The 24202-nt window shown below is 42.2% G+C and overlaps 3 protein-coding genes across 5 annotated transcripts; 2 read left to right on the top strand and 1 right to left on the bottom strand.

Annotated features, from left to right (window-relative positions):
* Nucleotides 1–853: 853 nt before the first annotated feature.
* On the top strand, nt 854–5355 carry LOC100706513 (sentrin-specific protease 5). Of its 3 annotated transcripts, XM_005475973.4 has the most exons (12): nt 854–1095; nt 1174–1262; nt 1724–2670; nt 2748–2853; nt 2929–3076; nt 3189–3236; nt 4120–4197; nt 4393–4530; nt 4611–4694; nt 4782–4832; nt 4916–5074; nt 5160–5355. In XM_005475973.4, exons 3-11 carry the CDS (start codon nt 1983–1985, stop codon nt 5030–5032), a joined length of 1458 nt encoding a protein of 485 aa, XP_005476030.1. In that variant the 5' UTR covers nt 854–1095; nt 1174–1262; nt 1724–1982; the 3' UTR covers nt 5033–5074; nt 5160–5355. The 3 variants fall into 3 exon arrangements, with proteins under 3 accessions (XP_005476030.1, XP_005476031.1, XP_013124148.1); XM_005475974.3 differs by having other exon boundaries at nt 1174–1220; nt 4916–5355; XM_013268694.3 differs by having other exon boundaries at nt 4916–5355.
* A 619-nt stretch (nt 5356–5974) lies between these two features.
* On the bottom strand, nt 5975–13971 carry LOC100706787 (protein crumbs homolog 1). The gene is made up of 8 exons (XM_005475972.3): nt 13803–13971; nt 12564–13535; nt 10742–11292; nt 10446–10611; nt 7900–8809; nt 7774–7815; nt 7541–7663; nt 5975–7358 (listed from the first exon to the last, which is right to left on the bottom strand). The coding sequence occupies exons 1-8, from the start codon at nt 13849–13851 to the stop codon at nt 7106–7108; spliced, it is 3066 nt and encodes a 1021-aa protein (XP_005476029.1). The 5' UTR covers nt 13852–13971; the 3' UTR covers nt 5975–7105.
* A 1072-nt stretch (nt 13972–15043) lies between these two features.
* Nucleotides 15044–23917, top strand: zbtb41 (zinc finger and BTB domain containing 41). The gene is made up of 11 exons (XM_003438053.5): nt 15044–15371; nt 15896–17149; nt 18065–18272; nt 18839–18908; nt 20357–20504; nt 20844–20973; nt 21107–21202; nt 21326–21432; nt 21539–21644; nt 21795–21883; nt 22496–23917. Exons 2-11 carry the CDS (start codon nt 15928–15930, stop codon nt 23125–23127), a joined length of 2808 nt encoding a protein of 935 aa, XP_003438101.2. The 5' UTR covers nt 15044–15371; nt 15896–15927; the 3' UTR covers nt 23128–23917.
* Nucleotides 23918–24202: the final 285 nt, after the last annotated feature.

Genomic DNA, 24202 nt, shown 5'->3' with positions numbered 1-24202 from the left:
ACACTCTCTATATGCTCATGTAAAGCTGAGGAGCACAAGCCAAAGAATTTCATTATGTATAAATGTGGCTACAATGTTTTTCTGTACATGGCAATAAAACTTGAAACTTGAACTTGAGATATGTTACAGTACTGTGCAAAAGTCTTGAGCCACTGCCATTTCTTTAGATTTAGCTTTGTATTTTAGGCACTTTGTTAGTAGCAACCACAAGAACAACCTCCCAAGTTTGTTTGGCTTCTCCTGAAAGTAGTTTAGATTTTTCCCAACTACTTTTGAAATTGAAATCTTGTGGCATAGATTTCATTTTTAAAAGACTAATGTTTTTGTTTGGCTTATCATTTTCATGTTTATTTTTGTGGATTCTGGAATTGTTTAATAGTCGATGACTCCAGAAGGTTGGAAGGCAAACAAGACATTTTTTATTCTGATGTTTCCGTAACTTTGTATTTATTAATGAGACATGATTTCTTTGATTAGCGCTAAGGTCAGCGTTTTAATGATATTGCAAGATCAACTTTAAAGACAAAAGGAAACAGAAATGGATGATGGATGAAAAAAAAGAGGTAAGAGTGTTGAGAGTAATGGAAACTAGAAAGAAGAACTTGTTGTAGTCTTATTTTGCAAAGTAAAGGGGTGTATAAGTTGAAGTTAAAGATACGGTATATTTAACCAGGTTATCAAGATTTGTTGTAACACTTGTTTCTATAAAATAAAATCCCTGACTCACAGAGAGGGCCTGCAGGGGGCGCTAATACACCTTAACGTAATTAAATTGACGTCGTGTTTTGATTGGTCAGGATGAGAGTGACACATGACTACATGTGACTGTTAACGGTCAACGGATTGGATAAAGCCGAAGTCTAACAACCAATCACAGCAAGACGTCGCTCACGTTGCGTCCATCTGCGTGATCCAATCTTGCATCGGCTAACCTGAATGCTAAGTAAGCTAAAGAGTTTTAGCTCTGAACGCCGTGTTCTGAATACAAAACGCTCTGATTTATGTGAACGCACACACAGACAGGATGTGTCCGCTGAGAGCTTTCTCCGCTTCGAGGTTTCATTGAGCCAAACGAGGGGGAAACTGCGAGGCTACGTGAGTGTGTGGCTAGCTGCTCGTTTGTTGCAGCCAATTGTTGGGTGTCTTTAAACATCGCCGGCTTTTTTTTTTTAGCAAGGGTCTGTGATTGGGAACACGTGTCTGGAAGAAAGCAATTCAAGGTGGGCAAAACAGCGAGCTGTACCCGCTCTGACAGCCTGGAGGTAACAAAATAATATTGCTTGTAAAAATAAAAATGTGTGTCTTTCTATGTGGGGACATGTGCTACACACGCGCACACCTGCAGGCAGGTCTGTAACTCACCCTCAGACCTCTGACAACTTCTGAAAAAGGCCTTGTTCTCAGTATAAAGAGCTGATGTAACTGCAAAAGCAACAACTGTGATGGAAGACCTATTCAGATCATTTGCCTTGGTAAAAGCAGCAGTGCGACAAAGTCCTGCATCCAGGCCCTTAGTTTAAGGATATCAACATTATCCATTTAACAGTACATACAGTATAATACATCTGTAAGTAATTAGTCCATAAGCATGATTATACCTGAGAAGTTTCATTTACCAGCGTTTACCCACTGATCGGTTCACCGTAGAATCAAATCTATTTATGAAATCCTTTCTCATCAAAGTGAGGCTCATGTGTAATCAAACTTTTGTTCTGTATTGCAGCAGATGGTCAGTCTGTGAAACCAAAGCCAGGACAGGGACCCCTAAGTAAGCTGTGAGGATCCTGTCAAATTGTGAATTTTTTAGACCTCATGATACTTCACCTTTCCATTTCAAGGTGAAATTGTCTCATCTAGCAGCAGCTGAATCATGGCCCGGAAACCATGTAGCTCCATGTATTGGTTTGTTGCTAAATGCTGCTACATTTGAGCCGTCTCACTCACACTTGGCTCTCCGGAAGGCATTCTTCACTCTCTGCCAAATGCACCGAGCACAGAGCCAGCGGAGCAAAGCGAAATACTTGAAGAGGAGGAAGGGATCCATTTCTTTAATCAATGGGGTCTCTCACATGTCCAGGCGAGCCAAGAGGCGCTTGTACTGTAAACTACAGCTTTGGATGTGGAGGAAGTGGAGAGAGAAGTGCCACTTTGGGATATTTAGAGCTAAAAAACGCTTTGGCTCTGGCTCGGGCCCCGGCCTCAGTTTAAAGACACAAAAAAATAAAAGGAAAGCGTACCACGCGCTAAATGCAACAAAAACATCAGTCCTTGTGTCAGCTCTTGGATGTGATACTGGAGGTTCAGAGGATCCCCTTAAAAGACAGGACCAGGATATGAACACAGATGCTGCTGCAGGTACTGATGGTGAAACCATAACAGGAGAAACTTTGGTACACATTAGTGAAATTAAAGAGCCTTTAAGACACTGTCACAGAATCCAATCTTCATTGAAAGCAGACAGTAACGCATATGAAGACGTCACACAGAGCAGGGTACCAGGAACAACTCCTGCACAAAGACTCGAGGTTGGCAGCCCATCAGGACAGACTGCTGGTACTCTAGGCCAGGACCAGAGTACAGTCACAGATACTGATGAGACAATCAGTTTTAAAAAGACAGTATCCCCTCACACTGATGTCAGCCTGAACGCACTGACGAAGGAAATCCACGGTATGTGCATCATTAACTTTTGGTGTGCCTTTCTTCTCTGGGCCGTTTGTGAAGACAGTGTTTCTGTGTTTCTCCAGAGTTTCTTGATGACTTCTACATGAAATATGGAAGCTTAATCCCATTACGTAAGATCGACGTCTTGAGGCATCTCAAGGGGAAGTTTTACACTGGTTTAAGTGACAGGTAAATCAGAATTCTGTCGTCGTGGAAAAGAATAAGTGGGAGATTTCTGAGCTTTGCCTGTTTGTGTCTGTTCAGGAAAAACACAGTCCTCTCTGAGGTTACCAGATACCGAGCTGCGATCCTCCAGAAGCCCGTCCCGTCTTTTCAGGTGGTCTACAAGAAACACACGTTGACTCTGGACGATTTGTTGACGCTGGCAGATCAGAACTGGCTCAACGACCAGGTTAGCATCATCTATAACACCAAACACGCCATGCTTTACTGGATTCACTGGAGTGTGAATGTTTAAGATCCATGTAACGGGTGTATGTAAGCATTTGTTGTTTCTGTTGAAGGTTATGAACATGTACGGGGAACTGATCATGGAGTCTTCCCATCACAAGGTAATTAAATGAAGCTCTAAAAATGCTGGAATTCTTCTTTTATTGGAACGCTAAGGGAGAAAAGATTTTACCTACCAGAGTTATTCATTAAAGGGACTATAAGGCTGTATGTATTTCTATATTATTTAATGAGGTCAGTTTATTTACTCCAGACTGTTTAAAATGCTTTTTGCCCCTCCGCTGTAAAAGGCTGACAGTACTGTTGTCACCCTGCCGGGCAGGCGAGGAGGAGGAGGAGAGCTGGAGAGGGCATCAAGCCAGTTTCAGGAACAGTTTCTGCTCCTCTGTACAAGGAGGAGCAGGAGCCCCACAAAATGACTTCCAGCTGCTCTCCTTGAGGGTGGCATGAGAACCTAATGTCTTTTAGTTGGAGCTCACAGATGATCTTCGTGCAGCTCGACTGGCATTTGGTGCAACAGATCACCAGAACGGGCAAGTCGACCACTGGTGCCCTTCTCTTTTCACACATGGGAGCAGATTCACTGAACATGTGTAGCAGACCTGAGTCTGAAGATACCATCCAAACGTTATACTCTCTGCAGTCGGTCAGTGATGCTCTGGTGACGAATAGCCTCTGAGCGTCAAACATGGCTCAGCTTGTTAGCCAGTGCTGCGTTGAGTGCTGTTAGATATGGAGATGACATCCACAGACCTACTGTTAGACCTTATGCTGGTGCAGTGGGCCCCAGGTTCCTTCCTAGTAGCCCATGTAGTGCTGGGGACTACCCCTAGGGAGTACTGGTACCCCAATATGAGACAATACTGTAGATATCGTTCCAATATTTATCCTATTACTTGAAAGCGATGTTTGATCCTAGAACTTTTAAATCTACGTATTTTAAATTGTTATAAACTGATGATGGCTATTTGTCTTCACTTTTAGGTCCATTTTCTTAACAGCTTCTTCCACCGGCAGCTGATGACCAAAGGATACGATGGTGTTAAGCGATGGACGAAGCAGGTGAGCTCTTAGATGGAAATCATGTGAGACCCTGTTGTTGTTAGTCATGCAGCTTTCTATTGTCATGTTTCTCCCAGAACCAAAAAGAACTAACATAACTTTTGTTTCTATGCAATGAAAAGTATGAAAAAAGTCTCTCTAAAGAACTAAAGAGTGGGTGGGATGGGTGGCTGTGATCTCGTGTGTCTCGTCCAGGTGGATTTGTTTTCTAAGAGCCTTCTTTTGGTGCCTATCCATCTGGAGGTCCACTGGTGTTTGGTGACTGCCGACATCGTCCAAAAGAAAATCTGCCTTTACGACTCTCAAGGGAACGGGCTCCAGAAAGTTGGAAGGGTAATTACAAACTTTACATACATGCAGTTACTTTGACAAAATACTTTTTTCTTTCTTTCTAAACGGTTTCCTCTCAACAGAACATCCTGAAATACTTGATGACAGAAGCAAAAGAAAAGAAGCAAACTGCTTTTGAAAGTGGTTGGACGGTGGCGTTCGATGAGGTACGTTGTCCTGGTTTAAACTGTTACCTGTTTGAACGCTCGCACTCACTGACACGTTGTGCTGTCTCCCCCTGCTGCTCCTCGCAGAAAGTCCCGCAGCAGACCAACGAGAACGACTGCGGAGTTTTTGTTCTGGAGGTATGTGCGACTTTACTCGCCTGCGTGATCGTTTCAGGTTTGTTTCCGTTGCTTGCTCACTACATGATATCGCTCTTTTACAGTATTCTAGATGCCTTGCTCTGACAAGGCCCCTCCACTTCTCACAAAAAGACATACCAAAGATACGAAAGAGGATCTACAAAGAGCTCTGCGACTGTAAGCTCCATGAACAGGACTGATGAGTCATTAAGTCGTGGGATGGATGTGTTATGGTCATTTTGGTATGAAATAACATAACAAGCAACTTAAAGAAGTCCAGACGCTTTTCTTTCCAAGCTCCTTGGACTACGATGACCTGGATGACTGAGAACCTTCACAGACAACATCGTGTAGGGTGTGATTGTGGTAGCATCTCCACAGCGGCCTTACATTATGTATATAATGTGAAAATACGATCCCTGCTGCGAAATATAATTCACTCGTCAGGTTACATTTTGATCCATTTTTGTAACTACTGCATATGATCAGTATTTAAGCAGGCATGTCTTTGAGAGGAGAAGAAGACTGGACTTACCTGGAGCCTTACGGAGTCGGATGATCTGATATCGTCGTGTTGATGTTGTTCCCAGATCATCATGAAAATGTTGTTCCAGGATCAACATTGCAAGTGACCAATCAGAATGTTGTGACGTTATTCTTTTGTGCGCCAAGCCATTCGTGCATTTATGAAATTCAAATGTTGCAAGGACAATATCAATTCTGCTTACCGTTTATTAAAGGGTTAGGGTTAGGGTCAGGGTCCGTTGATTGGCAGACAGAGGCGGTTTCTCGCAGCTTAAGTACAGTTTTTTGTTTTACAGCGGTTTTTCCCGAAGTCGCAAAACTATGACGTCACAGCATTCTGATTGGTCACTTGCAATGTTGATCCTGGAACAACATTTAGTATGATGATCTGGGAACAACCCCAACACGACGATATCAGATCGTGCTACGGAGTCTGTCCTGTGTATGTTTGGGTGCTACTACGTTTCTGTTTGAATGTCTGTGCATCTTATTGGCACCATTGTTAGCATCAGATTTGAGCTGTTATCACCATATGACTGAAGTGAAGTAGTGTTTTCTTGAATGTCCCTGTTTCAGATGAGCAGTATGTATACAAAGGATTTAAATAAAAACAGTCATTTTCCAAACATTTCACATTTATTTCATATTTGTTTCTCCTAAAAGGGACCTTTAATGCTCATTTCCATCTACATATTTTTATCCTTGGACTCTCAGAGTAGGTTTGCGTGATTCATATTTCAGTATGATCCTTTTTTAATCATATCTTGGGCCTTTTGCAGCCCCTCAGTTCAGTCCCCTGTTAACAGCTTTTGTGCCTGATGGCCATATTAGGTATATCACATCACACGGCGCCAAAAGTAGAAAAAAAATGCATAAGAGTGAGTGTTTAACTCACGTTTGCATTTGCTGACCTCAACAGTTCAGTCTCTATCCATGTTTAACATGAACATCCACAATTGTAGATGCTATGTTTGAGAAATGAAGGAAAAGCATAATGGGTTCCCTTTCAAGATCAGATACTGTATGCACTGCATGCAGGACAACTTCTTTTATATTACGTTACATAAATATTTTTAAATACATCTTAGTTATAAATATTGTAATTTCAGTTTTATCCACTTGATTATAACTATGTGAGGAAGTCCCCGAACAGTTGGAAAACCCCACTGAGAGAAAAGCTGTCGCACAGATTTAAGGCACACAAAGAGCTCTCTAAAGTGTGGTTTTCAGTATGAGAACCAGAGTCATACAGTCAGAAAACATGATGGAGTACGTATTGTTCAATATCACATAACCAAATAAATCTGTTCACAACAGACACATCTCTATTGCTGACCCTGTCAGTGCACTACATGAAGAATACATAACGTATATTAACAGCCACTGTTCCTCATTAGCAGCTCTTTGTAAAGCTGAGATTTAAAAAAACAAACAAATATTGTCTTCATAAAAAATTTAAACATTTAAAAGTCTCATGTTTACGAGTGCACACTGAAACCAACAGCTGTGTATCTGCAACACGGATCACTTAAATACTGCAAGTATTATGTAGATTAATGTATTTACACCTGGTTTATCAACCTAAATCACAAGAGGCCACAAAGGAGAGCAGTTTCCCCTTACCAATGAGACTATGTAAGTAGATATATTTGCTCATAATGTCCGTGGACATGTATGTTCCCACAGGAAGAGATAAAACTGACCCTCCACATCGAGCTAGGTCTGATTATATTCATCATAAAGAGGGTCTAATCGTTGATCTGGAACCCCCACTCAATTTCTGGCTCATCGTCGAGACGAATCACGAGGTAGGACACGAGCTGGAAGAGGTTCTGCCACAGGCCCAGGAAGAGGTACAAGTAGAAGTCGCTGACGTCTATTTGGCAGTGTATCCCCGAGTAATTCATGTCGCACACGCACTCAAAACTGTTCACGTAGTTGACACAGAAACCTCCGTTCATACACGGGTCAGAGGCACATTCATCTACGTCCTTCTCACACCTGAAAGGAAAATAATAATAATAAAAAAGAATAGGAAAGAAATGCTGTGAAACTTAAACCTGCAGTGACTGCTTTTTTTGTTTTTAGCCACTTGGGGGCAGTAGCTGCACTGACATGGACTTTTAAAATCACTGGTGGTTGGTTAGTTGTGTGCAAATGAACTATCATTATGCATGTCATACCATTGTCCCGTGAAGCCAGGCAGGCAGTAACAAGCGTCTTCAGCCTCGGCACAGTTTCCTCCATTAAAGCAGCTGTAGTTCCACCTCGTACCCGTGCATGTAGACACAGGCAACTGGGGAAGTCTGGGCAAACATCAGAAGAGAGAAAGTAAACACTGTTTAATTCAGAAATGGCTGATTTGTTGTTTACTTGGTTAAGTGAAGTGTGTTGAATTTGATGTAAAAGCACTTACGGATTGGTCTCGATGTACCATGGGATTTCAGGGAGTTTCTCGCTGTAATAGAGAAGTTTGCAAATCAGCACAACTGGTGACATTGCTATCTCTGGTGACAATGAAATCAACTCTTGAGGAACTCACTCGCAGTACTGGCCGGTCATATTTTGAGGGCATAGACAGGAATACGTCTGGAAGCCTTTGAGGCACGTGGCGCCGTGGCTGCAATTGCTTTTTTCACACATATCGACTTCTACCTCACATTGCTCGCCACTGTACCCCTGCTCACACACACACTTATAGCCTCCAGGCAGGCTGACACAGTTGCCGTAGAGACAGGGCCCGGAGATGCAAGGGTCTGTCGAGTCTTGACACAGGTGGCCCGTCCACTCGGATGAACACGTGCACTGATGCAGGTCAAACAGGTCCTCACACACACCCTCGTTCCTGCAAGGGTTAGGTGTGCAAACACTGGCTCCCCAGCAGCCATACAGCAGAGGAGCATTGCTGTTTATCCTCAAAAACTGCTCCTCCTGAGGTCTGGGCAGGTTCAGCTCTGTATCGGGGTGGAAAGGGAGAAGAAGCCCCCCAATCTCGACAGGACCCAGACAGCCAGACAGATCCACCCCAGCGTCCAGGCTTAGACCACCCAGGAAGATGTCCACTTCCTTGCTGAGAAACTCCAGGTCACCCACAGCTGTTTTGGACACGCTTATGGCCTCCTTTCCTCCATCCACGATCATGATCCAACTAGAGGTCGAAGCCTGGGTTTCCAAGCTGAGCTTCACAGTGTGCCACTTTCCATCACTGAACTGAGTCTGGCTTTGAATAGACACGTTGTCCTTGTCACCCCCAACCTGGAGATCCATGACCACATGAGAGTTCAGTAGAGAGACCGTCAGGTAGTTTGAGTCCTTGTGTGCATGCAGTAATGTGGCAGCAAGCCGTCTTGAGCGGAAACTGAGGGAGACACTGGTCAGGCTGCGCTTAATCTTTCCATTGCTCCGATACTGTGGAATGCTGCTTCCAAGCCGAAACGTTACATTAGACAAGCCTGTAGCAGAGACACGGAAGAGCAGTTTACTACTCAGGGATCTTGTTGCAGTCTCACAGCATCACACCCATACAGACTCCTGAACATTAAAGACTCTTTTCAGGTCTTGAAGAGTAACCTAACACCACATTGCTTTTAGTCCTCCCTGTGGCTGAAAGTTTGACACAACCCATAAATAAGCTCTACTTTCTGGGGCGTGGGCCATATTATAGAGCAAATTAATCTGTCCTCATTGCGTCCTTTTTTTCCTTTTCTTTCTTTCTTTCTTTCTTTCTTTCTTTTTTTTTTTTTTTTTTTTTTTTTTTACATATGTACATGATAGATGTTGTATTACTCGATTGTCCCTTTTCCTTTTCAGTTATCCAATATAAATGTGAGAAGAACTGTTCTCCCTTACAAATGCCCCAAAAAAAAAAAAAAAAAAAAAAAAAAGTCATCCAAATTTGTGAGCTTTTGATGATGTAATAAAGTCTAATTTAATTTTCTTTCTTTCAAAATCACTGTTCAAACTTCTCTCTAAAGCAGTGTCTCATACCCTGTAAAGTACCTGGAAGTTAATCAAGGCTAATCCACTCCATAATATGCCCTGAAAACTACAGTCTACTTACAGTGTGATTTATCTCCTTTCCTGTAAAATACCCAGAATTGTGGCACTATGTAAAGTTACTTACTAATTACTTAAAAATTACTTACATTACTTATATTATTATTATTATTATTCTAGTATTCCTACCTTTCTGAATGTGTAGGTTAGTATAATTACATTGTAATATCAAATAAAAAAAACTGAAATTCCATTAAATTACAGGGGAATTACATGCTAAGTTGCGCGCTGTATTATAAAGCGTTAATAACTGCATACAGCTCATGTTTAATAAAAAACAGTCTGGTCTGCTTTTACCTTTTGCAAAGTGCACACTGTGAGCTGGAAGTTTGCAGTGTAGTCACAAGGTTAGAGTTTAATTCAGCTAATCTCTTTTTTCAGGACTCTGTAAGTTCAACCACACTTGACTGACAGCAGCCTGGCAGCATAGCAATTACAAACATACCAACTCTGCCTCAGTGGAAACTGATTTGTACTGGTGTACAGAAGGAGATGATTCCACTTTATTCTGACCTAATAACTTCAATGAAAACACAATTCCAAAAACCTCCAGTGTGAAATAACCCAACTACCATTTGTTTTTATTTAAACAGCACATTAGCTCAAAAACTGTTTAAAAAGCTACTGTTGTTTCCTCTCCTCTGTTAACATGTGACTGCTCCAGGAAGACATGTCATCATAAACTGCCACAGCCATGTGGCAGCAGAGTTAATCTGACCAGGGATTACCACGCCTTAGAGGAATCCCATGCAGGATCCCTGCCTCTACTATGTTCCCTGCTGTAATCAACAGTGCTGTAATTAAAACTGTGTGTGCACCATATAGTCCCCTGAAGGGACGTGCAGTGCTGATGATGTCTTCAGTGGATGAAAATGAAGGTCAGTTATATGCTATATGAGGGGCTTGCACATTACTTGTAAAGTCTTCCAAATGCTTGTATGTTGAATTCTTAAAGAGTCTTTATTCCTCCCTGATGATGTAATTTCAGGACAGGCATTATGCATGACTGGAACCTGTTATCAGGATACTTACATTCAAAACCCTGAGAGAGGGGCTGACACGTTGCAGCAGCTGGGCAGGGAGACAGCTCGCACCATTTCACCTCCTCACAGCGCCGCCCTGCAGTGTTGGGGGGGCAGTTGCAAATGAAATCATCCCACATGGAGTAACACACTCCCCCGTTAAGACAGGGGTTCACCTAATGCAGAGAAGACAGTATCAATTAATTAAAAAGCACTCTGTCAGTGTCAGTGCAGACACCAGGGTCGCAATGTATAGCAGGTCATGCACAACAGTGTTATCGACATGGCTGCACTGCCATAACTCACAGCACATGCGTTATCGCTGCTGCATCCTTCTGCAACGCTGATGAGTTGTTCCAGGTTGTACGATTCTACCGGAGTTGATATCTGATAAAACTGCAGTCTTTTGTTGTTAATCCTCAGATCCTGGATGCATCCCTTGAAGTACCCGCCAAAAGAAGCCGAGGCCCTTGAGTCTGGTAGCCCCCCGACATAAACCATATCCCCAGGATGGACCTGGATGAGCCTGATGGGCATGGAACCCTGGCTTTGGGCTGACTGGAACAAGGTGGCTACCACTCCTTCCAGTTTCAGAGTCACCAGGTGGAAATGGCCATCATTGATCACAGCCCGACCGACCAGGGTCTCAAAGTTGTTGACCTGAACTTTGATCATACCCGCTTCCAGCCACAGGCGGAGGTACTGACTTGTGCTGTTAGTCATGATAAGGAGGAGACCACTGGACTGTCTGGTGCGGATGAACATGGATATGATCACAGTATCACCTGGGTCATCATCTAATGAGAACACAGCATAGCTCTCAAGGTCTTTGTTTCCAAACCTGGCTGTGATGTACTCTGTATAAGCACGAGAAAGAGAGAAATTCATAAAAGTTTGACAAAAATAAACCCTGGCAAAATAAATGAATAAATGAATAATGAGTACGTTGTTACACCTTCTCACAGGGAGTGAATGACATTAAAATGAAGATAGCTTTGCTTGAAGGGGAAAAAGCAAATCAAACAGCTGCTTCTCTCTAAAGTTAAAACAAAGCTGTCAATTAATAAATTATTTACTTAACAGGAGCAGTAAAGTCTTACACATACAATCCCAGTAAAAACAGTTTAAGTGCGCAGCATCTCCAGTCTTTATGTAAGTAATAAAAAGATAGATCGTCTTAACTAACATGAAATAGTCTCTAATCTAATTTTTAAGCAAAATAAAGCCATGATTATTGCACAGTTGTCAGTGTTATGGGAACTAAACGAGTTATTGTTTCAGTAAAAGGTTTTTACAATGAAGAAGGCTCACAGGTCATTTAAAGGAGGAGCTCCTCAGTTTGGCAACCAAAGAAGACGCGTCAGTGTGGCACAAGTCCATAAGACTCCCTGATCTGGCAAACTGAAGGCATTCCCGGTCAATTACTGAATACCACGTTTTTTAAATCCTCGATGCAGGTGTATGTTCTAAAAGCATGGGTGTTTGACTTGACAGTCTGCTATATCTACCAGCTCTGTAAGCTCCTTTAACGTCTGCCGACTAATTTTATCCTGCAGGGTGCTTCTCTTCACAGCTCACCATTGACACTTGAGCAGCAAGACGACTCAGCCTGAACTTGAACTTGAACCAGTGCACCTATATTTAAAGGGTATCTCCAATAATTTGTCATCGTCAGCTAAATTAAATGTTATTCATGATTCAGAAATTTTACCTAACAGAGATCAGGTTAGTGCTAATGGATGTGGGTCAATGGAAATCGCACCACATCTATTAAACCAAAAGTTGCACAAGGCCAAAAAAGGCTTTTGCTCACAAAACCTACATATTTTTAAAAGTTATAACCTCAGACTGAAACAGCCATTTGTTAAAGATGACCTCCATTGCTGTGTTTCATTGTGGGAAAGAAAATTTGTTTTTTGAGGTTCTGTACGTAAAGAAATAAAAAGACTATGTAGGGAGGAGGCTGGGATGGAGAGACGGGTCAACAAAACACTGGATGCAGAGCTTTTTAATGCCATGACTTTATGCAGTATTTAATGTTGCAGGTAAGGAAAAAAAAGTTTATTTGAGAATCTAATTTAAAAATTTACACAGCTTGCAATGATGTTAATGTATATGTAAGTCTTACCCTCTGCACAGTTGTTTCCCTCATATGGCCTGTGGCACTCACAAAGGTAGCCCCTCCAGCCTTGGCTAACACAGCGGCCTCGGTTCTGACACGGGCTGTCGTCACACTTGTCTTTGTCGCTGCACCCCACAGTGATGTTCGCCTGGATGCGTGAACCTTCTGGCGCTATAACCGGCAATAACAGCCGTGAGTCCACAAACACATCTCTGAAGCAGCCCAGAAAAGCAGGAGGGTAGTCTGCTTCATCCACTGCCCTGCCCAGCGTCCAGTTCCCACTGGTTGCTCCAATGAAGAGGCTGTGACGAACTGCTCCTGGCTCAGGGAGAGAGGAGGCCTGTTCAAGCAGCTGGACTTCAGCATTGGACTCTCTGGTGCAGCTTCCTTCAGTGCATAGCAACCTGATGAGACTGACCACGCCACCCAGGGATGCTTCCACTGTGTGCCACTTGCTGTCGGACAAATACCCTGGCAGCTCTTGAACCAACGTGCTGGAGCCTTGGCCTCTCAGGCTGAGGAGGCAGAGATGCCCATGCATCAGCTCGATGCTGAAGAGCAGATCGTCCACCCTGCGTTGTAAGAGGGTGCCAACCGGTTGATCCGTCCTGAAGCTGAAGGTGACGTTAAGAGGAGCTTCTTGGTCTAGCAGCAGCGTCTCTATGTACATATAGCCTCTGGACTCAAATGAGAAAACAGTGGGAGTCTGGCATTTAGGGCCCGTGAAGCCAGCAGGGCAGATGCATGTGTAACTGTGGTGATCGTTCACAAATAAGGGAGAACACACTCCTCCATTCTCACACTGGTTCTCATTACAGCCTGTAAGTGCAACTGTGCAATTCTGTCCACCATACAGCTGCCCGCTTTGGCTCTGAGAGGAGCAAAGGCATCTGAATCCTCCATTGTGGCTCTCACATACACCACCGTTTTGGCATGGCTGCTGTTCACATCCACTGTTAACCTCACTGGAGACGGTGTCTAGAGAGCAGATTACAGTTCATTATAAGTTTTTATACATGTATTTGTGTAAACAGAGAGGCACGTAAGGCATCTACACGAATGAATTAATTTTAAACATACAAAACAAATCAGCGGTACAAAATTATCTGTTTTACAGTACACTTCACTTCAGCCAGTATTTCCAAATATGCCAATGATGAGGTGAGAATGAGAGCAGAAAAACACACTATTGACTCTTCTACAGATAATATTGACCTGTGACAACAACACACAAGTTATATTTACCTGCACAAAGCAACCACAGCATCCACAAATACACGCTGAATCTCAACATTGTTCCTTACAATCCTACAAACTGTTCAATATATGGCAGGTTTGTTATTTTGGATCAAACACAGGTGAAAATACTGGCATGTGCACCTCCATCTTCACTGCCTGTCCTCACTGTTTGTGTGCATTCACTGAAATGCATGGATTGCTGCACGCCAGATAGGAGGGATTAAGCTAATGCACTTAGCTTATCTTACACGTTAAACGTGTTGGGGAAGGGAGGGGTGCATCCAAGAGGCTAATCTGAACAACTTCAAGCATGTTCCCTGGACAGAACTCTGATGTCCTCTTATGTAAGGGATGGCGATGCCAGAGGTGCCAGAGTTTTGGCACAACTGAAATTCAGTTGAGAATTAAGTTTATGTAGAGGTAAACACTCCTTCCATTCACTTATACGCACATTTACTGAAACATGGACACAAACGCAAATGGATGTGTGCACGTGCACACACATATGCACTGCAGGTTGAGTGCAGTTTGGCTGCAGTGGGCTGGATCAAGGCTCCAGTCTTTGAACGAGGCAAACTGAGGCCAGTGTTTCTAATCTGGGAAGCATCTTTGTCATTAAAATGCCTCTGACGTAACCACAATTCATTTAACTCTAAGAGCATTCACTTTGGTCTCTGGCACAACTAATGGGCTTGATGCTCTGTGAGTGTTGCTTATTTTACCATTGGTCTGGCTCAGGCTGATAAACCTAGGACTCCACCCTATGATGAGGGTTTTGAACCCTGAAACTCATTCATTCATGCTGACAATGTTACTAATATACACTGTATTGCCATGCATTCACTTTAGTGAATTCAGACATTCAGTGCTAACAATGTACTTCAAATTTAAATATACAGTACAACCAAATTGCCCTGCAGGAGGTGGGTGACTCTGTAAATTCTTCCATCTGGAGGGACCACAGCCTAATTGTGGATTCACATCCAGGGCCTTCTTGTTGTGGGTCAACAGTGCCGACCATCACACCACCATTCCTCCAATATTACTTTATATTATATTATTGTTGCAATTGGCTGGAAATTTTACATTTTTTTTAAAAAACAAAATACTGCATTTATATGTTGTCAACATTTTTTTTAAATAATCTTAAATATTAGCTGTCAGATAAATGTAGTTGGAAGGGGGGGTGGAAAGAACGCCAGTATGCCATTAGCGGTTGGACTACATTACCCATGATGCCGTCGTGTTATGAGCTCACGATGATAATCGACAAAAAACACCCCAGCCTTTGTTTATTTCGTGTTTGACTTTAATGTATTACATAGAAAATGAAGTAACACGGGCATTAGCTGTCGTATTTGTTGAGGTTTATTTCACTGCTGCTTGTGTTTACGCGGATAAAAATGGACCGTTAGAGAACAAAAGCTGAAGCAGCCAATGAGCAAACGGCTTGTTTCGGTGTCTGGTGGGGCGTTACGGATATCCAGGAAATTATTATTCCTTCGTTTATTTCTCACCTTTCTTATTCCAGCTGGGGGCACGCGGTACCTTGTAAACGTGTCCCGCAACTCTGAGGTAAGACGTTTGGTTAAAATACGAGTGGGTATTTAATGTTAGTTTGCAGGGTAACATCAGAGGTCGTTTGTCAACACTCTCCTCGGAGGGGGGCCCGCCCGTCACTCCGATAACACAATGTTAGGGGTCCTTGAGGTGGGGAGCGAATATGTAAATGCCCCTGCCCTGGCAGTTAACAATTTAGATTAGCAACAGAGTTACTAAGTTAGCTGAATTTCACATTTAAGACCACTGAGGCCTATATTGTGTTGAATGCATTGTTTATAACCAATGGCAGTTTTGTGTTTCGCATTAGCAGGAGAAATCCCTTAGCATCTTTTTATGTATAGTTATGCATAGGTATGATAAATGTTGACTACAGTCTCCTTTTACAGTCAGCTTTGCTGCACTGTGTTGCACTTACATACCAAACCATTTGTGCAACCTCTTGACTAACATGCTCCTGTGAAATCTGAATAAAAACCCAGTAGTCAGCAGCTATACATGTTCAGTCCCAGCTCCGATGACATTCCTCTTCTCTCCAGGAGGGATTCCTCGTAGACCTGCAGACACATTAATGACGAAAAAGCCTAGCACTATGCTCCGTCCCAGACGTGGCAGGCAGGTCAGTGCCAGTGGTGACGGTGTACCTCCATCCATCACCCCAGCAAACTCTGAAACCTTACAGGAGTCAGCCCCACAAATGAGACACCTGATCATGTCACAGCACAGTAACAACCTCCTCAATTTCTTGAATGAGGACCGGAGCCGGCAGAAGTTCTGCGATGTGTTTGTGTCTGTAGGTGGGAAGACCTACAGTGCCCACAAGGTGGTTTTGGCCCATGGGAGCAGCTATTTCCATGCTGAACTGTCCAAGAATCCTTCAGCTAAAACTCATGTGACTCTGGAGCATGTGGAGGACTCTGTTTTCCAGCACCTGCTCAGCTTTTTGTACACCGCTGAGTGTGTTGTTGCAGAGACGGCGCTCCCAGCTCTAACTGAAGCGGCCCGATTTCTGGACATGATGGATATATTAAAGCTGTTATGTAAAGACGGTGAAGTACAGCCTGTAAGTGTAATACAGAGCCAGGGTGAGACAAGAGCTTCTCGTAAAGTGGAAACTACCTCCAACAACTCATCAGGAGCTGATACAGAGATCCACAGTCCAGCTGATGTTCAAGGAAACCTGTTCAGTCATGATAACTCCAATCAGGGTCACTTGGCTGAGAGTGTACACACTGATGTACATCAGGAGGCCTCAAATGAGGAAGAAAAGACGACAGGTCAGGGAAATGCTACCACACGGAGATCAGCTCGTAGGAGGAGAACACCTACTAAGTATAAAAGAGATGATGGTGAGTACTGTAGCAGTGCTCCCAAGGAAAAACAAAGCACTGCATCATCAAGGCAGCACAACAAAAACAGACTGGAAGGAAAAGGGGAAGTGAATGTGACAGCCAAGCTGGATGTGAATAAGGCATCTAAACCAGTTCAGGGTGACGATGTAATGGATGTGGACGAGGAGGAGGAAGAGAGAGGAGATGCAAATGCCGACATTATTGCTGAGAAGGCAGCTGATGAGGTTTGTGAGGCAGAGAGGAGTGCAGATCTGCATAATTCAGATCTACAGAGGACAGAGCAGCAGGCTGCTGAAGGGGTGGAGATGCGTGTTGGAGCAGCAGCAGGAAGCTCTAACCAGAGTCCAGTGTATCCTGAAGGTCTGGCTCCAGTCATCATCCAGAACTCCAGCAAGAAGATCCTCAAGTGCCCCAAATGTGACAAGACGTTTGACCGTGCAGGTGGGAACCACGGAATAAGATCTAGATCATTCGTATTATTCTTATCTTACAGGGTTAAGAGATAATTATTTTTTGTGATGTCATTCAGTGTTTGGTCTGCACACACATAAAATAGCTATAAATGCTCATCATAAATTACCACAGCCTAAGATATTGAGGGTCATTCCATATAAGATCAATCAAAATTGATTTCGTAAAAATTTTAGTTTATTTGTCAGTGCTATGCAACCCTAAAAGTTAATAGAGTTGGGTTGTAGTTTGCACTTTTTAAATTTTATTGCAACATTTCACACCTCATAATTTCATGGGTAAAAAAATATATACACCAATAACAAAGTTAACCTGTTAGATAGTAAAACAAGTTATGTCAGGTCTTCTTTTTATCTACATTTTGATACGAGTCTCATCTCCTGGCCATGGTTCCTTCTGTTTCAAAATATTTATAATACAGTAAGTTTGTAATGTTCAGCAAATGTTTAATATGAGATTCTGTTTAACCAACGAAAGCAGGATTTGTGATAAAACAACTAGTGTGGAAGACTATTCAACTGATTTAACCCCTTACTGATTTCCTATTTTTTTTGTATGTTTGTCACACTTAAATGTTTCAGATCATTAAACAAATGTAAATATTAGACAAAGATAACACAAGTAAACACAAGAGTTTCTAAATGAAGGTGCTTATTATTAAGGGAAAAAAATCCAAACTTACATGGCTATCGTTTGCAAATGGAGTTTTTGTGGCCTCTAAACTGTCTTTAGAGAGTGCCTCTAAAAGGCATTGCTGTGTTTGTGTTGTAAGTGTAAAGGTTTTTTTTTCTTATAGAGGTATGTCTGTAGTGTGTGTTTATCTTATGACCCAGATGTGTTCCTAATACAGTATAGTATTTTATACACGTATTCTGCAATTTCCAGGGAAATATGAGAGCCACACTCGAGTGCACACAGGCGAGAAACCTTTCCAGTGTGACATCTGTCTGCAGCGTTACTCCACCAAGTCTAACCTGACCGTACACAAGAAGAAGCACGCCAGCGACGTCCCCTTCCAGAAAAAGGAGCACAAATGTCCCTTCTGCAACAAACTCCATGCCAGCAAGAAAACCCTGGCCAAGCACGTCAGGAGGTGAGAGATGGCCATTTTACTTTGGTATTGTAATAAATTCACATAATGTTCATGGGATGATTGATGCCAGAGTAAATGTGCAAGTATAGTATGTTTGGACCACTCCCAGTCACTCTGGTTGCAAATCATCACCAGCTCAAGATGTCAGCATATATGCGTGTGAGGTATTTGGGCTTCGCTTTGTACAAAAAAGAGAAGCTATAACACTGCATCCATGTACATACAGTGTATATGGTGTGCACTGCAGTGAATGATAATTCATATACAGCAATAGTTAAAAATAAAACCAGGAAGATCAGCCGCGTGGTGAAGAGTCTGTGACTAGCAGTCTATCATTTTACATGTTTAATTTCCGTGTTATTGGATTTAATATACAATTAAAATGATTGATGCAGTGTCACCAACACTGTAGTGCTGATATTTGTAAAACTCTGGCTCTACTTAAATTCTAGTTAAGATATTATAGTTAAGTCATGTGCAGCACTAACATCACACAACACCAACATCAGCTGAGCTGCTGCTGTGCTGTTGCTCTGTGTAATGAAGTATCTTCTCTTTCCTGTCAGGTTTCATCCAGACCACATCCAAGAGTTTCTTACCAAAAGGAAGAGGAAGAGTGAAGGCTGGAAATGTGCTGTGAGGACTGGTTTCAGTTTTGAAGAAATATTTATGTTATTGACAGTGATGTTAGCAAATGTATTTCTCCTGATGAGCCCACATCCATTTTTTATAATATATTTCCAAGACTCAATCAATCAATTATTATCAAATTAAATACTTTTTAAAAACTTTATCTTTTTATCTGATAGTCTGTGGAATCAACAATAATATCAATTCAATTCAATTCAATTCAATCCAATTTGTTTGATACAGCACCCAATCACAACAACAGTTGCCTCAAGGTGCTTTATATTGTATGGTAGACCTACAATAATACATACAGAAAAAAAAACAACAACAACCATATGACCCCCCTATGAGCAAGCACTTTGGCGGAGCAGAGAGGTCTGTTAACACATAGTGAGTGAGAAAGGTGGCTGTAGAAGAAATACTCAGTGCATCATGGGAATCCCCCAGCATCCTACGCCTCTTGCAGCATAACTAAGGGGAGGATTCAGGGTTACCTGGTCCAGCCCTAACTATATGCTTTAGCAAAAAGGAATGTTTTAAGCCTAATCTTGAAAGTAGAGATAGTGTCTGTCTCCTAAATCCAAATTGGAAGCTGGTTCCACAGAAGAGGGGCCTGAAAACTGAAGGCTCTCCCTCCCATTATCAAATGAGTTAATTTTTCATGCTGCAGTCTGCAGCTGATGTGGTAAGATACTGATCAGACCAGAACGCACTACCACTGTGGTCCCACTTGCAAACTCTTTGAACATGTTTTCCTTTCTCGTCTCTGTCATGCATTCATGCATGCAAATGTCAATAAAGTTACAGTACTTATTTTCAGGCCTTCTGCTAGGCCTACAGAGGAGGAGCGAGGATCAACAAAGATGATTTTTAAAAAAAATTCATACATTTCTTTTATGTGGCAGGTCATTTCAAATGCAGCTTTTCAGACAGCTCAACAGGTGTCACCAAACACAAATGTCTGTGCTGTTTGCCACACAGTCTCTCTTGTTTGCTGCTCCAACAGTTGTTGTGTTTGAAGAGAAAAAAGTTAGTGTGTGATCATTTTACTCTGAGAAATAGAGAAAGATGTAAGAAAGAGAGGACAGGGAGGTGACAGATTATTTTCAAAGACAACGACTGTTCAGCAAGTAACATTTGTTAAAATGGAAATTTACATGTTACACAACTTATTGTGAAACGTCTTTTACAACAGATTGAATGATAATAATTATTGCTCAGAGTTTTTACAGGATGGCAGCTGTAGGCTAAACTGGATAGTTTGCGGTCCTGTGTAAAGTTATAGTAATGGATTAAGCTTACGATGATCTGCAGCATTGTTTTCCTGTGTCAATATTTAAAGAAACTCTTTATACTAGTATATCTGTGGAATAACCAGTGTTTACACAATGACTTTTATATGGGCTGTAATGATGAATTAATCCTACCTGTAACCTTTGAACTTTCTGTGTCAGATCTGTTTCAAGACCTTCACTCGCAAACCTCATCTGGAGGAGCACATGATCCTGCACAGCCAAGACCGGCCTTTTAAATGCTCCTTCTGTGATGAATACTTCAAATCCAGGTTTGCCAGGCTGAAACACCAAGAGAAGTTCCACTTAGGTGAGAAATATTTTTTTTCACTTATATATTTAGACGTATTTTTGAATCTCAGGTAAGTATTTAAATAGAGAATATTCAGGAGATAAAGTCTAGTTTTTGTTTTTCATGTTTTCAGACTATATTAAATCCAAACCTTTAACGTTTTTCTCCAGGTGCTTCAGCTTCGTCTCATAGTCCAAAGACATGCAGACGGGTTAGTTTAGGTTAAGTTAGTGATTCTAAATTGACTGTATTTGTTCATGTGAGTGTGAATGGTTATCCGAATGTGCCAGGGTGTCCTTTTGTAACCGTATTGAAGTAGCAATTGATGTAATCGATTTCATCCTGCCTCGTTTTCAGGTCCTTTTCCCTGTGAGATCTGTGGTCGTCAGTTTAATGACACCGGCAACAGGAAGAGGCACATCGAGTGCACACATGGAGGCAAAAGAAAGTGGACCTGCTTGGTTTGTGGGAAATCAGTAAGAGAAAGGTACACCTGTCGGTGCCCTGTTACATTTCCCACATGGCCCATTTTTATGTGGGAGTGCACTATGTTAGACAGCAATGATTATTTATTTAAAAAAATAGTCATAGATGATCATATTTGAGTTTTCACATCACAGGACAACCCTAAAGGAGCACTTGAGGATCCACAGTGGAGAGAAACCTCACCTCTGTAGTATTTGTGGCCAAAGTTTCCGTCATGGCAGCTCCTACAGGTGGGTCCCGTGAGATTTGGAGACGCCGTTTGCTGTTGATGATCACAAAATTTTCAAACTTTCTACTATGAACATAAGTTCGTAGTAGACTTGTCTTTAATGAGAAAACTGTTTATTGGACAGGCTTCACCTCCGAGTCCACCATGATGACAAGCGGTATGAGTGTGATGTTTGTGGGAAAACCTTCATACGCCACGATCACCTGACCAAACATCAGAAAATACACTCTGGTGAGCATGGAAGGGACAGCAGTGCTATTCTCTAGTTTTACTTGTTACATGGTACAGTGTAAAACACTTAAAAACAGTATCTTAACTGTCCCCATTTCTATTACAGGTGAGAAAGCACACCAGTGTGAGGAGTGTGGCAAGTGCTTCAGACGCCATGATCACCTGACAGTCCACTACAGAAGTGTTCATCTGGGAGAGAAAGTCTGGCAGAAGTATGTTATACAAACCACGAGCTTGTTCTCTAGTGCAGTGGTGTTGTTGTTGTCACCTGCTTCTCTCTGCATCTCCTTTCCAGATTAGCCTGGAGGTTTGGTAAATGTTCCCTTTGTGTGTGTGTTAATGATGGATTTCTTTCCTCTCAGGTATAAAACTGCTGTGCATCAGTGTGAGGTCTGCAAGAAAGAATTTAAAGGAAAGTCAAGTCTAGAAATGCACTTCAGGACTCACTCAGGTAAGGAAGCAAATGAATTAGTGGAAAGTCTACATTTGCTTGAGAATACTTCCTGTATGAGAACAGAAAAGAAGTGAATCTTTAATGAGTGTTTTTAGGCTTGTTTTATTCTTTTTATAAACTCTGAATCCTTTAAACACGAGCAGCTTCAACTGGAGATTATATTCTGTTTTGGATGCAGACAGATATCTGGATGAGTAGTCATTCTTGTTATACTTCTTTGAATCTCATTTTAAGCCCTGTGGATGTGTCTGTAGGCTCCACGCTCACCGTCTCATGATGAAACTTAAGTCACTTTGACACAAACAGATCTGAGCAGACTCCTGGATGCAGAAACTATAACAAGACCACTAACTGTTGCTGACAGCTGTACAATTATTAAGTTTCATTTTATGAGCTGTGTCGAGTAGACAACATTTAGAAGAACCATGAAATAAAGACTTTGGGTTTGGAGAAGTGATAACAAAAGACACCTCTACAAACAGTCTGGGGGTCTTGAAAGCCTGACAGTCAGTGTTCTGATGCAGGGTTCATCAGGACAGAAGATGAGTTTTATTAAAATTAAAGGTGCCGTAGACGTGAATGTCTGTCTTTCTGTGTTATGCGTAACAGGTGAGAAGCCGCACAGATGTCCCGAGTGCCATCAGACATTTCGGATCAAGAAGACTTTGACGAAGCACATGGTGATTCACTCAGACGTCCGCCCTTTTAACTGTCCCCACTGCAGCGCCACTTTTAAAAGAAAAGACAAGCTCAAGTACCACGTCGACCACGTGCACAGCACGCGCTTTGCCGAGCAGCCCCTCAGCGCGATCGGTGAAGAAAAAATAGTGTCGGTTACTTTTGAGGAAAGCTCAAAGACGTACCATGCCGAGCCCAAGTCGAGCCACCAAACCAGCCCCGCTCCTACAAATGTGTGCGTTCCCGTCACTTTAGTTCCCGTCCAGATGGCCGGAGGAGCGCAGGGTGACTTGACCGTTCACAGGCCTCCACCTCACTCCTCACAGACTCACACAGTCATTAGCTTGCAGACTCAAGGACAGCAGCAAAACTCTGGCTACCAGGCTACAGATATGGCCTTCTTAGAGAAGTACACCCTCACACCTCAACCGGGCAACATCGTCCACCCCGTGAGGTCGGATCAGATGCTGGACCACCGAGAGCAGTCCTATCTGGGAACGCTGCTCGGACTCGATCCATCTTCCTCAGTGCAGAACTTGCCCACCTCTGATCACGCCCACTGACGCTCCTTGGCAAAAAAATGGAACTTAAAGGCACAGCGCAACAAACTTGGCACAGAAATCATGTAGGGAGAACCAAAGATGTAGTCACCTCTGCAGTGTGTTTGCGTTTCAACATGGAAGTGACTCGCAGACTCACGTACCATCTAAACTTAGGACAAAAAAAATAAATCCAGATTTAGATGGATTTGTGTGACATGTTTAAGAAAAAAACCTGTAAATTTAATTTAAACTTAAAAAAGACATTGTGGTAATAATGAAACATTTTTAAACATTACTTTAGCAATTCCGAGTCTAGGCAGGAATTTTTGCTGTTACTGAAGTGTTTACCGTTTCATATCAGAGTTTTATTAGCACGGTCACTGTCATTTTTAACGGACGAATAAAAATGAATGATGAGATTTTTGATAGACAAATCATGTAATTATTTTTAGTACAAACAGTTTGCTGGTTCTAACTTGTAAGAATTAACGCTGGTTTACCAAATACATAATAAACCTCTAATAAAAATAATGATTGCTGGTGGTTGGAGGAATTCTAAACTGTGACTGCAGTGTACATGTGTGCAATTTGTCAAAAACAAGCACAATGATTTTTTTTTAACTTGATGTAGTTTTATGATTTAGAGTACTGTAGGGGAAAGGGAGAGCTTTCAGCCACTTGTGAGCTTGAACAGCTGTAGGTGTGAATAACCTTTGTTGTTTAGCTTTAGTTGCACATCTGGTTTCAAGATGAGATGTTTCATGAACAAATTACGAGCTTGTCAAATAAAATAAAACAATTGTACAATAAATAACATATATTGACTCTTTATTTGAGAGCAATAATTAGGCATACACTGCATTTCTTTTACAGATGAAGCTTCACCAACAGACAAGTCTTTTTAAAGAGAAGTTTTCAGTTAACATCTCTTTGGAAATCACCTGGTTGGTGCAAATATACCCCTCCCCTGACCTCCTTCAGTTCCTCAGATGTCTGTAAACATCTGGGACCTGAGGAGACCAGCAGCTGGAACCTCTGGGAGATTTGTCTGATATAGGATTCTAGCTGTGTTGGGTCTTTGTCCTGTTTTTTGTTT

Source organism: Oreochromis niloticus, linkage group LG18 (genome assembly GCF_001858045.2).
Source record: "Oreochromis niloticus isolate F11D_XX linkage group LG18, O_niloticus_UMD_NMBU, whole genome shotgun sequence".
Lineage (NCBI taxonomy): Eukaryota > Metazoa > Chordata > Actinopteri > Cichliformes > Cichlidae > Oreochromis > Oreochromis niloticus.
Note: the sequence above shows the minus strand (reverse complement) of the source record. Positions and strands in the feature narration are given on the sequence as shown.